Source organism: Neophocaena asiaeorientalis, unplaced genomic scaffold, assembly GCF_003031525.2.
Source record: "Neophocaena asiaeorientalis asiaeorientalis breed wild unplaced genomic scaffold, Neophocaena_asiaeorientalis_V1.1 scaffold264, whole genome shotgun sequence".
Lineage (NCBI taxonomy): Eukaryota > Metazoa > Chordata > Mammalia > Artiodactyla > Phocoenidae > Neophocaena > Neophocaena asiaeorientalis.
In genome coordinates this window covers 4,910,122-4,925,140 of record NW_020185332.1, presented here as the reverse complement: position 1 = coordinate 4,925,140, position 15,019 = coordinate 4,910,122, and the positions used below count along the sequence as shown (strand labels likewise).

Below are 15,019 nucleotides of genomic sequence, written 5' to 3'. Positions count from 1 at the left end.
TCTAGGCACACGGACTTCAGTAGTTGTGGCTCGCAGGCTCAGTAGTTGTGGATCATAGGCTTGGCTGCTCTGCAGCATGTGGGATCTTCCCGGACCAGGGCTTGAACCTGTGTCCCCTGCATTGGCGGGTGGATTCTTAACCACTGTGCCACCAGGGAAGCCCTAGGTAGTTATTTTAAAAGGTGCCCTGAGAAAAGCAAAGCAGGGACTGATGGCAGGAATCCTAAACTCAAGTCCTTATCGAAATGTCCAGACTCTTGGTGTGAGGAGGGTTATCACACTGTAAAATGCCTACGTAGCAACTCTGAAAAACAAGCTGTTTTTCAGAGAAACAGAAGTTGTTTTTCTCATCATATCTCTCTCCTAGCCCTGTGAGGCCAGGTCATGAGCGTTTGCTTCCAGGGCCAGTAGATGAATCTTAAGAGGAGAAAGATTTTAAGAAGAACCACCACTAAGGACATGATCAAAAGCATTCTGCAATAGTTCCAATGCAAAGAAACAACTGACTGTAGCCCAAAGATGACTCACTCACACACACGTGATCCCAGGCATCCAAGGCTTTCTGCCCTCACTCTCACAGGAAGCAGGCAGTTGCACAAGTCAGACTAGGAAACCTTGGCACCGAAGATTACTCAAGTCCACTCCCCATAGCGACCCAGGATGCTCTGAGGCCAGGACCAAGCTACCCGTGGGGAAGCCCTCCAAGAAAACCTGCAGTTGCCCTATAGAACGTGGAGTTTGGGGCATCACCAACCCAAAAACCTCTATGCGAAATGACCGGGATGTGACTTTTGTTCTGACCTACCTTTTGCACTGCTTTTTGTATGTGACCCAGCGACTTGGTCTCCATCCATCACCAGGCCCCTCTCTCTGCATTAGGTCCCTATCTGCAATCTTAACCTTTCTAGCTCATTTCTCCGGTTGGCCTTCATTTGGGCATTCATTCATTCACTCGGCAAGTATCTACGAGCTGCTAGAAGGCCTTGGCTAGAAGCTGTGCAGCTACCAAGAAAAAGTTACAATCCTTTGCCTCTAATAAGCCTGTGGTCCAAACAGATATTTGAATACTCAGCTTTAAGACCACCAGGTCAAGCCCTAAAAAAAGCCTGTGGCTCCTGAAACCATTGTTATAACATCTGCCTTAAACCCAAGGATCGTTCCTGAAGAGGTTCTAGTGCCTCTGAGTTACACCCCTGGTTTGAGTCACATTTCTAAGCATGCTGATCAAAAACCAACATTTCCACTCTGGCTGAGAAAGAGGCAATGTCTCCATAAAGGACCGCTCCACGCTTCTGAAATTATACCACTTGTCCAAGAACCCACAGGCCTAAAAATCATTACTCCAAAGGAATTTAAACTGGCAGGGAACTCAGATCCCCACTTAATTTTACACCTATCATGAACAACTTTGTGGTAACTGTATATTTTTTTAATATCTATGTAGTGGCCTTTCCTTTGTCTCATACCCTACATATCTCAATCCTCATGACAACTCTGTGAAATACTCATTACTCCTTTTTTAGAGATGAAGAACTGAGACATGGAGAATTTCACAGGGGTAGTAGTAGCAAAGCTAACACTGGGCTTCTGACATTTGTTCTATGTGTCTTACAGATATTTTGTGAAAATTATCTTTTTCTGTAAAGTTCTCTTAAGACGCCCAGATGAACTCTGTATATCAGATGAAGCCCCTGGGATGTTACAAGCCATCTGCCCACTGAGTATTATTTCCCTTATGACAGGTAACAAGAGTTAGAGAAGATACCAAGTAATATTTTTAAGAATTAATTGATTCATTCAAATTTATTGAACATCTGCTGTATGTCAGATGCTACCTGGGGACACTGAGTAGAAGCATCACGTTGGCCCTTCACTACCTATGCATGAAAAGGTGACATCAGGGACATCAAGACACTAAAACTCTTGCAGAGTAACTGTTACCCTAGCCACATCTATCTTCCACATCCTATGTCTCTATCTGTGCCTTTTCCATTTTCTTTTTTCAGATACCCAAAGCTCTCATGTTCTTTCCCTCCTCCCACATTAGAATTTACTTTAAGAGGGCTTCCCTGGTGGTGCAGTGGTTGAGAATCCACATACTAATGCAGGGGACACGGTTCGAGCCCTGGTCTGGGAAGATCCCACATGCCGCAGAGCAGCTAAGCCCGGGCGCCACAACCGCTGAGCCTGTGCTCTAGAGTCTGTGAGCCACAACTACTGAGCCTGCACGCTGCAACTACTGAAGCCCATGTGCCTAGAGCCTGTACTCCACACAGGAGAGACCACCACAATGAGAAGCCCGTGCACCGCAATGAAGAGTAGCCCCCACTCAGCCAAAAATAAATAAAATAAAAATAAAATAAATAAATTTTTAAAAAAGGAATTCACACTTCAGTAGTAATTTTATTGTCTGAGAGGGCATCTCCCAGGCCTTTTAAAACTAACTTCCAATGGGAAAAATAAGTTGGTTCCTTATTTTTAAATTTTGAGATATTGGCAAGCATGGCTGAAATTATAACTTAAAAACAGCCAAAATGCCTTCCCAGAATCATATGTGAAGGGATATAGAAGAAAGCATATTTGAGAAAGACCAATTATAACCCAAAATGTTACTGTCTGCCCTCTCCTTTATCTTGTCTTCTTTATCTATGGGAAGAAGCTACCCTCTTGTTTTTTTCTGAGATCTCTGGCATGATCTTTACAAGATAATTATTTTCAGAAGTTCACCTGCACTCAATTCCTAGCATAGTGACTCTCTCTGCAGAGAGAGAATCCCTAAGTGGGTAGATCAAACCCCCCAGGCGGAACAGAAGACCATAAGTAATTTGAGAGAACATATTCAGTATTATGTTTATATAGTTGAAAAATGAAAACACACCATTATTTTCATAGCATGGAAACTGAAGTCCAAAAAAAAAAAATTATCTTACCTGGTGAGGACATACAGAAGATACTGATTTTCGATGGAGATGGTGGAGGTGAGGGGGAGGGAATAAGGAGTGTCTCATAATCCTGGCAGTGAAGGAAGGGCACTTTAGGTACATCAAAATAAAGCACGAGCTTTAAAACGCTGAAAAAGTCTGGCCTGTTCTGTGCTCAATTTACCTGCTGAATGAGTCAATAAATGTGTCCATCATCCCCTTAGCAATTTCATACATGTTTTACTACTACCAGATCCCTTCAATTACACCTTCCACATCTCCAAAGGAACGAGCCACGGTGGCTGTAATCATGGCTGAACCCTGTACAATTAGATCATCCACCATATTTCAGCTTCTGCGGTAGCCATCACGCCACACAAGGGAGAAAGGTGGACTATTGTGCCTGATCTCAAGATCTACCACCGAGGCAATGAGCAGAATCAACCACACCATGTCGGAGCCCTGAAGGGCTGACTCGAATCTTTACAACCCAGGTGCCCTGCATCCATGCCAATAGCACAACAGTACACAAACTCGGTTCCCTCCACAGAAGTGCAGTGTCCAGTTTGTAAAATTTTGTAGTGAACTTATTTAGGTATCTTCTCTATGACATCTCTGCTTTAATCTCCTCACACTAGGCCCCGATGAAAGACCTCTACCAGCAACCTAACCACAAGCTCCCCAGCAGTGGCGATGGTACCCATGACTCGGTGATTTGTCACAAGAAGCTGCTCATCCACCATTCCCAGTGGCTTCCGAGTAACAACAGGAGAGCTGGATTCTGTGCAAATGGGTGTGAACAGCCGAGGGGTTCACCAGGAAGCACAACTTGGGGATTATTCCTTCTAGTTTGTTTCGTTTATGTTTTCCGGAAATTCTGAGCTGAAGGAATGGATGGGGACTTTCAACAGCCAGGTTGGCTGGTGACTCCTTGAGTCCCCGGTGGGGACCAATCCCATGTAGAGCAGAGATGATGCTCTATGGCAGGTTAACCTCCTCCTGCGACAGCATTTGGGGATTCAAAATCCAGACCTTCCTGGGTGAAAGGAGAGGAAATAAATTTGCCCTTCTCCTCGATCCACAAAAAGCTCACTCTTCAAACTTCAATGTGCAGAAGATTCACCTGGGGAATCTTAAAATGCAAATTCTGATTCAGGAGGCCAGGGTGGTGCCTGAAACTGTCTTTCTAACAAGCTCCCAGGTGAGGCTGGTGCTTCCGGTCACTTGCCCTTACTCTGAGTAGCAAGGCAATAAATATAAACAATCCAGCTACTCAGCTGAGGAGTGGGGGGGAGGGAGGGGCGGGTACTAGGAGGACAATAGAAATATATTTGATATTTGATGCCCTCATGTATTACTCAGCTTTTTTCTCTGTGTCCTATCTTTGTAATTTTTAAAAAAGGGCAAATACATATAATCTTTTTTTTTTTTTTAGAAGAAAAGGAAAGAAACAATGACCAGCTCTGTGTTTTTTCTTGTTATGAAGTCGGTATCTGCTCACACCCTGCCCAAGGGTATGGCTTCGGAATTCTGGAATATCACAACCTGATACTAGAGCATGTGGGAACCAGGAGACTCTTTCTGAACAGAAGAGATGACCACAGTCATGGTCAGATCTCAGTGAGATCTGTGCTTGACAAACCAAGGAACATGGTGGTCACAAGCCACGGCAGCCCGAGGCCACCATGGTGCATCTCCCTGGATGTACACCGATTCAGGTATGGGGGCCGGGGGGCAGCTAACATGCATAAGTTAACTAATCAATCATTTAAAACATAATTTATATCAAAACAAACATGGATATTTTATGTGGCAGAATTCAGACACTAAATACATGTTTCAGATTAAACAGACACTTCAAAGAACATTTATCCTTGCCCCCCAGACCCCAGTCTTCCCTGTGATGTAGGGGCATCTTGGTTAAAAAAAAAACAAAAAAAAAAAACTGGAGAACTGATGACCCACGTGAACCACAGTGGGGCTTAGACTAATGATCCCACAACCACCTCTGGGGACGCAGACAGGGAGACTGCCCCAGCAACGGCAGCATTTCCCAAAACTACAAGCCCCATTCATCATCCATGGAGAGTTTAATTGTCCTGTCCCACCTTTGTGTAACTCCTCAGCATTACAATCTTACACTGATATTTTCAACTGAAACTAAATAAACATCACCAACTACCTGTCACACAAGTACAACATGTCTACAACTAAGCTCCTTGGATATACACCCAGCCCTTCCAGACCTGCTCCTCTTCTCACATTACATTTATCTCCATCCATCTGGAGAGAAGCTGAGCACTTCCCCAGCTTTTTCTCTCCTTTGCCCACAAGATTCAGTCTCTAAATCCTGTCATCTCTGATGATGCCACCCATATCCTGAGACCATTCCCTCCCTCTCCACCCTGGCTCAGCCCCCATCTCCTCTCACCTGGACTACTGCCATGACCTCCAAGCCAGGTTCGCTGTTCTGGGCTGTTCCCACCTCAGTATTCCCTCCACACACTGGCTGCTGAAAGGATCTTCCTAAAGCATGAACCCAGACCCGTCCCCTGTCCTGCCTAAGAGCTTTAATTGATGGCACCCCTTGTCACCATCCTTCTCTCTGGATCATATCCAAACTCCCAAACCAAGCTTTCTAAAGGCCCTTTAGAATGTGGTCACCAAACTGCGGTTCCAGCCCCCACCCCTCAGGTCCTCCTCTTGTTGTCATTATCTGACCACCCCATGTTCCAGGGCCACTACTTTGCACAAACAGTGTTCCTTCTGCCTAGAAAGATTCTTGCACCTTCTCCAACTGATGAAATCCGCTATCCTCCAAAACTCAGTTTAAATGTTACATAATTTATGAAACATCCCGCAGATCTCATGCTCATATAATCCTCCTCCCTCCTGACTCCCCCAGTACACCTCGTACCTGCCTCTATTATTGCCCTTTGCCATCGTATCATGGTTATATGTCTATTGTGAGCTCTTCACAAATAAAAGCCAAGTATCTTTGTAGCCTCAGAGTCTAGCCCAGAACAGCCCAGTGAATGAGTGCATGAATTAATGAAAGGTGGCTTTTCTACCCTGCTTTCTGTTTAATTCCATGCTTTCTGACCCAAGTAGGAGTCTACTGATCCCACTTGAGGAGAGACAGGAGTGAGAGACCATTAACCATTTCCCCCGCAGTTGAAAATCCTCCCCTTACCCCAGGGGAATGCCAGGAACCAAAACCTTACAGGAAATGTTGGTCCTGCTTGCCTGGGTCTCTCACATCAGTCCAATTGGTGACACGACTAATTTCCAGCAGTGGGATGGAGATAGAGAGAAGAGATACATTTCTGGGCAAGAATTCAGGATAGAAAAATTGGATGTCTCCAACCTCCCTAAAATCAAGTTTTTGTAATTTCAAAATGCTGGGAATGAATTCCCAGGACATGAAAGTATAAAAGAACTAGAAGTCCAAGTAAATGTGATTAGAAGTGTCTATGCTGGTACATATTAGGTCTCTATTACTTATGTCAACGCAATCCAGCACTGTCATGATGTATGTCATGTCTTCCTAACCAAACTGTAAACTCCTGTGAGCATACACTATATTTTTACCTACACTGGGTTAACTCTCTGGGCCTAATGCTGTCTTTTTAATAGAGGAGAATTCCAATAAATGCTGTGTACATGATCAAGGGTTGGCTGTATACATGTGTGTCTATATATACTATGTAATTTTTTCTGTTATACTTTGCCTACAGCTTTCACTTAAAAAATAGAAAAAAAATGGAACCAATCAGGTTTTGCAAACAGAACAGGCATATAGGCCTGTGTTGATACCTAAATGGGTTTTGCTTTTGGTCCTGCCAGAGGCAGGGGGATTGATTAGTTAATTCCTCCAGGGGTCTTCCAGCCCTGTGGTTTTCACTCCGCAGTTTTCTCTTGAGAAAGTCTACGCAGTCAACTATATACCCGAATGCTGAGGCGTCACTGTGGATTGGATCTGGCATCTAGAAACCGCACTGGTGAATCTTAAGTATGTTAATATGGATAATTTAAACCTTATAAATAGCTTCCCATAATGTGTTTCTTGCCTGAGGAGGTCTTTTGGTTGGAGTACACTACGATCAGGCTTGAGTTTGCAACTTGAAAAGAAAGCCAGAATTTGAGAAGTATAAAATTTTATGTAGCTTTTTCTTTCATAAGCTCATGTTTATTGAAAGGGCTGGTGGTAATCTCAGGGAACATGGAGCTGTGAAAGGGATGCAGGGAGGTTGCTTCAGCTCTCTGTGGGTGCTTCCTTATTAAATTGGTGTGGTTTCAAAATCAAAAGCTAATTATTCCAATATTCTCACCTGAGATGGGCAGCCTGCCTGGGCCATGAGGGTTCCCACTGACCCTTCAGCAATGAGCAGGTAAAATTTGGGTGATGACACCTAGAGAATGAATAAAGCAGGAAAAAATATATAGAACTTTACTACCCTCTTCCTAACTTAGAAACAAACAGATGAAAACATATATTGGGCTTTAAGACCTAGTTTAAAAATTATTTCCACACTGCTTATCTTTTTAACTGTATGTCTTCATTATCTTCTAAAACAAGTGTCAAGATTATAAAAGAGGTTCTTATACAGACTTCTTATGTGCGCTTAGACATTTCTTTAGCAGTACAGAACTTGAAAGAGAAGTTTCATGCCCAGGAGTCCTTCTAAAAGATGTTTGTGGGTGGCCAGCACCCTTGGAGAGCCCTCTTAAACTAATTCGGGAGGGCATCTGTCCTGGCGTTACCTGGTTACCAAATCCGGAAGTTCTTAGCAGAAAATGTTGAGGCATTTATTATATTTTTAACTTGCAGTTCATTTTGTAGTTATCAGAGAAATCGAACAGCATGAGTTCATGAACTTCTTTTTGAAATATAACTGAGTTGGCTAAATAGCAATTTTGAAAATGCAGGTTCTGGAGTCAGACCATGTTGACAAATGAAAACTCCACCATTTAGAGCGGGTGGAGCCTGCTTGTCTACAAAATGAGATCAGGATAGGATCAGCTTCATAGGGTACTCGACAGAATTAAACAGGAAAATGTAATCAAAATGCTTGTAGAGGGACTTCCCTGGTGGTGCAGTGGTTAAGAATCCACCTGCCAATGCAGGGGACACAAGTTCGAGCCCTGGTCTAGGAAGATCCCACATGCCGCGGAGCAACTAAGCCCATATGCCACAACTACTGAGCCTGCGCTGCAGAGCCCACAAGCCACACTGAGCCCACACAGCACAACTACTGAAGCCCATGCTCCCTAGAGCCCGCGTGCTAAAACTACTGAGCCCACATGTGGCAACTACTGAAGCCTGTGCGCTCTAGGGCCTGCGTGTTGCCAACTACTGAGCCCGCATGCTGCAACTACTGAAGCCAGCGCGCCTAGAGCCTGTGCTGCGCAACAAGAGAAGCTGCTGTGATGAGAAGCCCGCACACCGCAACGAAGAGTAGCCCCTGCTCGCCGCAACTAGAGAAAGCCCACGTGCAGCAATGAAGACCCAACACAGTCAAAAAAAAAAAAAAAAAAGCTTGTATAAGGGAAGTGCTCATTACATATTTGCTATCATTATTTTAAATGTGTGATATTTGTGGTTCCAGGAGACTTACCAACAAAGCAAACAGTGTATGATATTAACTTCTAGTGAATTTACAAATTATTAAACATGCCTCAATACAGAGGAGTCGAACAAGAAGAACACTGATGCATCTATAATTAATTCAAATATTTTGATAATAAATTGTTTCTCTAAGTCTCATGCTTTCAAACAAACTATAATTATATAGTGGTTTTATCTGTGCACACAATCACTGTAAGAGGGACGGAAGTCTCGGTGGGAAGGCCTCTATCGCCCTCCGTGAGGTTGGGTGACAAAATGTCAGGTTCACATTGCTGGCATGAAGTCATGGTGAACAGGCACCAGGCTGAAAGGTAGGGAACTTAAGTCTGCTGTTAAACAGCACACGTCTGGATCGAGTCACTTCACTTCCCTGGGCCTTGATTTCCTCATTTTTAAAATGAAAAGACACAACTAGATGGCTCTCCTGTCCCTGTCACCGCTCAGGTTTTATACTCCTACCCACTAACAACAAAATACTTGCTGTTCTGAATAACTGAATGTTCCATTTTACTTGACAAATAACATAAGTACCGTATATGAATGACAGATGTTCAAGAGATGTTGTTCACCCACAGGGGCTTGGTCTTAGAATCAAAACTCCTAGAGTGTGCAGAAAGAACTCTTGATTTTGGGCTTCCCTGGTGGCGCACTGGTTGAGAGTCCGCCTGCCAATGCAGGGGACACGGGTTTGTGCCCCGGTCCGGGAAGATCCCACATGCTGCGGAGCGGCTGGGCCCGTGAGCCATGGCCGCTGAGCCTGCGCGTCCGGAGCCTGTGCTCCACAACGGGAGAGGCCACAGCAGTGAGAGGCCCGTGTACCGCAAACAAAAAAAAAAAACTCTTGATTTGATGACTCAGATGACACTTGAGGCTCTGGTTGTGCCAGAGGTTTATTATTAGAGACAAAAACCATAAAACTGTACCACAAAGTGTGCCTGATTATGTGAACTTTGCTGGGGGTGGTAAGAAGTTCTACATAAGCTTAAGGTTGGCTGCCCTTATGTGTTAATATTTTAAAAGTTCAGAGTATACTTTTTAAGGTACGTGTGAAATGAAAATGTTCCACTGTTGTAGGAGTGACGACATTATCCAGCACATAATTCTGGATCTGATACTAACTAGTTCCAGAACCTTAGCCAAGCCACTCTGAATCTCCTTTCTCTACATGTAAAACGAGGTGAGGATCCAAAGACATAATAGATGTGAAAACACACTGGAAAATAAAAACCATCATACAAATGCCATAAACTGTTATTCTGCTCTGCCAAAAAATGGAATGATCAGTTAGTTCAAGTGGGATGGATTCAACATGCCAGTTCTTTGAGGTAAAGAGACCTCCAAATGGATGGATTGTCAGAATTTTCCATCCAGATGCTTGCTCCTCTGTCAATTTAGCCTAAGTCAACTCGAAGGCATCCCTTATGCTACATACACTCCTTATCAATTAAGCTCTCATTTAGATACTTAGGTTTTTGTTTTTTTTTTTTTCACGTGGTCAAGATTTATTTCAAGGCCTGAAAACACTGACTAATCGAAAATGGCCCTACTGCAATTTCTTATAATATATACTTTATATATGAAACTTAAAAAACTGTAGACACTATTAACTAACTCCTAAACCACACACTATAGGCTTTTCAAAAGCAATAGTTATTTAACAAAATGTAAGGTGACAATATCAAAGAATCTTCACACTTAATGAGGACACAACCAGTCACAAGCTACTCAAACACAAATCTTTTTTACACTTTCCATGTTTGTTTTTAACTTTGTTTCATAGAACCACTGATAATTGAGGTTTCTTTCAAGTATAGGATTTCTAAAATTAAAGCACATTTTCTAAGTATTTCTATAAAGAAGAAATGAAAAAGACACATACTACATTGTTTGCCATAAATTCAGACACCAAAAAGTCAAAACATTCCTGCTTCCCCCTCCTCCAACGTTAGCTTTAGATGTTCTTCTAAATATATAAACAGTTTTGTTAAAATCAGTTCTCATTTATGTAGATTAGGGGAAAATGGTTTTGTAATGAGTCGTCTTTAAAATTATCTTCTAGATAGCACTCTTTAGCCTTAAATTACATTGTGCACACACAACTACCACAGTCTGCATTTGCTCAGGAACATACAGTCACATTAAAAACAAATAATTTTGTATTTCATAGTTTAGTTGGCTCTTAAATAGTTTCCCTAAGGGGAGAAACAAGTATTTTGTGTTGTTTAAGAAACTGGTATATATAAATGAAATGCTAGGTGTTCGTTTAAACTTTGAGGAAACCTACAGATGAACATTTGGGTGTTTTCTCTAAAATGCAAGAGATGTGCACTTAATCACTGTTCATATATTGAAGCGATGGGATGGCAGATACAGACGCGGATGAAACTCTACATTTTGTAAATGTAAAGCTGGATATTCTAAATGGAATAACTGACACTGACAATTGTTTACAGGAAACAAAGGTTAAGAAAAATGTTGAAGAATATCTACTGTTAAAAAGAGAGAAGTGTTATACAACACAAAAATGAGAACTAGAGATTCGAAAAACACTCATTTTACTGTTTTAAAAGAAAAACAAAAAAATAATAGGGAGAGAGTCTAGACCAATTAGAACTGAGGCAGCTGTAACAAAAATGGAACACAGTACAATGATTTGAGCCCTTAAAGGAAATGACTAACTAAAATGAAATTTCACAAGTCTTCATGTCTGTAATAATATATGAATGCACAAAATATCAAAAATACGAAGTCTGGATTTTTCCCCTCAGGTTTGTAATAAACTGTCAAACCTCTGCTTAATATAGTTACTTTTATGAGCCTTCTGATTGGCAGAGCATGCTATGCAGGTACATGCATGCTAGAATTTTACCATGAGAATTATAGTTCTCATCTCAGACTAGTGACTTGCCTGTTACCCATATTTATATATATTTCATTTCCATTATAAAACACTTAAGACCTTTCTAGTGGTACATTTTAATCAACATATTACATAAAAAAGAATCCTGATTTTTAAAATGAACCTCTTTAGTACTATAACATGATGGGTTTAATTGAATAGCTGGAACATAATATGGTAACTACATTGTACTGTTTAATTCACAGCTGTAGGAAAACATTTGATTTTAAAAATATAACCAAGATGAAGCTGTAGAGTTATGAGCAGTAAAATATTAGAAAACAGTGAATGAATAAATAAGATGCTTTTCCATCAGTGGCCATTCATTATTTTGCTTTTAGGAACCTGGAAGAAATTGTCTTCTTTGAGTTTCAAATGTTCTGGTAAATCTAGTCGTTTCTTAGCTTCCTCAATATCACCTTGAATTGCTGAAATAAGTGACTCTAAAGAATCAAAGTTCTTTTCTGGTCTGAGGCAGCCAACGATGGCCACGTTGAGAATTTCCTCTTTGAAAGTATGCATGATATTAGTTTCCATGGACTTTTTTGTATTCTTGTAGTATGGGTTCCATTCTATGCTCACCACCATCTTATGGGCATCTCCACTTCCAACACTGGCCCAACCATAATATATGCCAGTGGATGCATCAGCTGGAAGATTATCTACTACTGGTTCAGGAAAGTTAGCTGTAGGGATGCCCTGCTGCTTGGGGCCGCGACCGAAGCCCCGCACCAGCTGGCCGCGGCAGAAGTACGGCAGGTGCCTCATGACGCCGTCCGCTCGGGGTGCGGGCTGCGGTCCAGTCCCCACGTCCGGCGGAGCTGCCGTCGAGGCGGTGCCCGGACCCCCTCCCCGGACCATCCGGGGGACAGGGGCGGGAGCTCCACAGGCCGGGCGGCCGGGCAAGCGCACAGGCGTACTACAGGCCGAGCAGCGCGGACAACACGCCGCGGCGAGACGCTCACGCCACTGACCGAACAGAAGGTGCCGGGCGACTCAGACGCTGCGTCTGGGCTCCGGAACGCCGGTCGACAGCTGAAGGGCGGCTGTGGGCCGGGAGCGGAGCTGGGGCGGGCCGGCTTGGGAGCACCCCCCAGCCCACCGAGCGCCGCGGGCCTACGCACTCTGCCCAGGCCGAGCCGATACTTAGGTTTTAATCACACAACAAATCTTGGCCTGCTGCAAGGTAAAAACCAGGAAGAGAGTGTGTGATCCATCTTTAAAACTCACCAGCTAACACCCTGAAGAAACAGAAAGGTAGCTAAGCATTCCTAACCAGACACCACCAATGAACAGTTATATGAATATGTGGCGGGCACATTCTGGATCATAACGCAGCAGAGGATCTCATTCATTTCACTGCAAAGCTTATTGTAACGAAAACTGAGACCCTACTTTCTGACCAGCCTGTTTCTACAACATGCATACTTCACTTTCTTGGTTTTCAACTGGAGGTGAGAAACAATGTTTTGAGAGTATCTGACACCTTCAATAAAAAAGAAGGCAACAAGAAAATGTGCTGAGAGATTCTTCTCTAGTCCAGGAAACCTAAATAAAAGTCTCAAACCAAACACCACTGACACAGTTGCAGCACTCAGAAAAGTCGGTAGCACTTGCCTAGTAATAATCTAGACTCCACAGAGTGCTCTCTTAGGGACATAGGTTCCTTTCCTTTCTTCTTACATTCATATCCGATTTTTGTGATCATTGTTAAACATTTAACTGGATTGATTCAACTGACCGGCTACATTTTGACAGCTCAAAGTACCAAGTTATTTAATTAACTCATTTTCAATTAACACAGTTGCTGCTAACCTGGTGTAAATTAAGTCTCCTCAGACTCTAGAAAAAGAGAGAAAGGAGGCCAATGGGACTGAGATTGCTATTGCATATCCCCTGCTGTCAGAAGTTTCCAGTTCAGGTCAGACCCATAAAAGAATGTCTTTTTTGTGGTTAAGTGTTAACTGGCAGCCAGGTGCTAAGACAGTGCTGAATCAGCCAAGAAGAGAGGGAGTAAAAGGAAGAAGAAAGTTTGGTTTATAGGCTGAAGTGAGCAAAGGAAACAGAGCCTGGCGAGAGTTATATATTGCTCCAGGCGGGCACAGGTGGATGGAACTGCAGGCCAGGTCAAAAAGAGAGAAAGATTTATGTTCTGTGCAAACAAAAGGCCAGAAGAAAAATCACCAATCCGGTTGGGCAGCTCTGAAGTGAAGGAAACAGCTGTTCATACAGTGAGGGAATGGTCAGGTAAGACGAGCTGGAAATAGTCATCAGAAGGCCATCTGCTGACCTGGGAAGGCATGCCCTCGAGGCACGGAACAAATCCTGTCCTCCAGGAGGCCACGCAGAGGGGCCAGTACTGGCCAGGCCAGGAAACAATGCCAGGACGAGGCATTAAAGTTACATGAGCCTCATGTAAGAAGTTGCCTGGCGAGTTTACTTCCGAATGTGAAGTCGAGTGGAAACACAATGTTTTCTTCTTTGAGAACTTGGCATACCCACTCCACCGGGCCTCTCTGTAAAGCAAGAATGCGGAGAGGTAGTTCATCAAATGCCAGTGCCCCGTTACCCATCACCTTCTCCGGAGGCTGCCGCTCCACCCCTCCTGGACACTGGTGGGGGTAGCCGTCAGCTTGGGGCAGCTTCTGGCTTGGGGACAGTGCCACAGCACCCCAAGAACTTGTGGCCTAAGTGAGGAGAGTGGATGGGAGGTGGCCTTTGACCATGGAAGACAGCCTGCTGGGCAATAGGATGGGCAAGCCAGAAGGGGCACAGAAAGGCAGGCGGAAATGAGAGCAGGAACTGGCAATGACCTTGCATTAATGGGCAGCATACCCCACTGAAATAAAGGCTGGCATGAGTGGGGCTTTGCTCTAAGGAAGCCGGCAGCAGCTGGGTCCTACCAATACTAATGAGCGTCATTATATCCCTTGTACAAACGAGCCAAATTTCAGACAAAAGGTGGGAGAGAGAAAAGATTTATATCATAACACAAAATACAAAATGTATGACCAAATGTCATGAAAGAACCAACTGATAATTGGTGGGACAGCAAAGGCAATCAGAAGAAAGCACTGTTTGTCCAGAGTACTAAGATTAATAAGAGTGAGTGTTGTGGCATTATTAGTGACCAAAATACAAAGCTGAAGTCAAACCCCTTGACCACCCTCCCTTCTCTCTCCCCTACCCCATATTTCAATATCTATGTCCTCATGGTGTTATAATTTACACACACATACAATACATATTCATATACGTAGGAAGAGTGAAGGTAGTAACATTTGTTGAATCCTTATTATATGCCAAACACTCTTCTATATCCTTTACAGGTATTAACTCATTCAGTCTTCACAACATGCCTAAGAGGTAGAAACTATTTCTATCCTCATTTCACAGATAAGAAAATGAAGCACAGAGAGCATATGCCACATAACACAGCTGGTAAGTATCTGAGCTGAGATCTGAACCAGGCATTCTGGGTCCTGAGTTAGCATCTTCATTTGAGTTCCTGAAATCTCAGACCAAGGACTTTGGTGATAAGTGGTTAATTATCAGTGCTGAGCTCCTCAC

At 43.3% G+C, this 15,019-nt stretch overlaps 1 protein-coding gene across 1 annotated transcript; it reads right to left on the bottom strand.

Annotated features, from left to right (window-relative positions):
• Positions 1–11,759: 11,759 nt before the first annotated feature.
• LOC112393102 (synapsin-1-like) lies at positions 11,760–14,371 on the bottom strand. Its single transcript, XM_024735143.1, is given in 4 exon segments — positions 11,760–12,414; positions 12,417–12,594; positions 13,948–14,136; positions 14,285–14,371. Coding segments are annotated over 4 exon segments (1,107 nt in total). The 3' UTR covers positions 11,760–11,761.
• Positions 14,372–15,019: the final 648 nt, after the last annotated feature.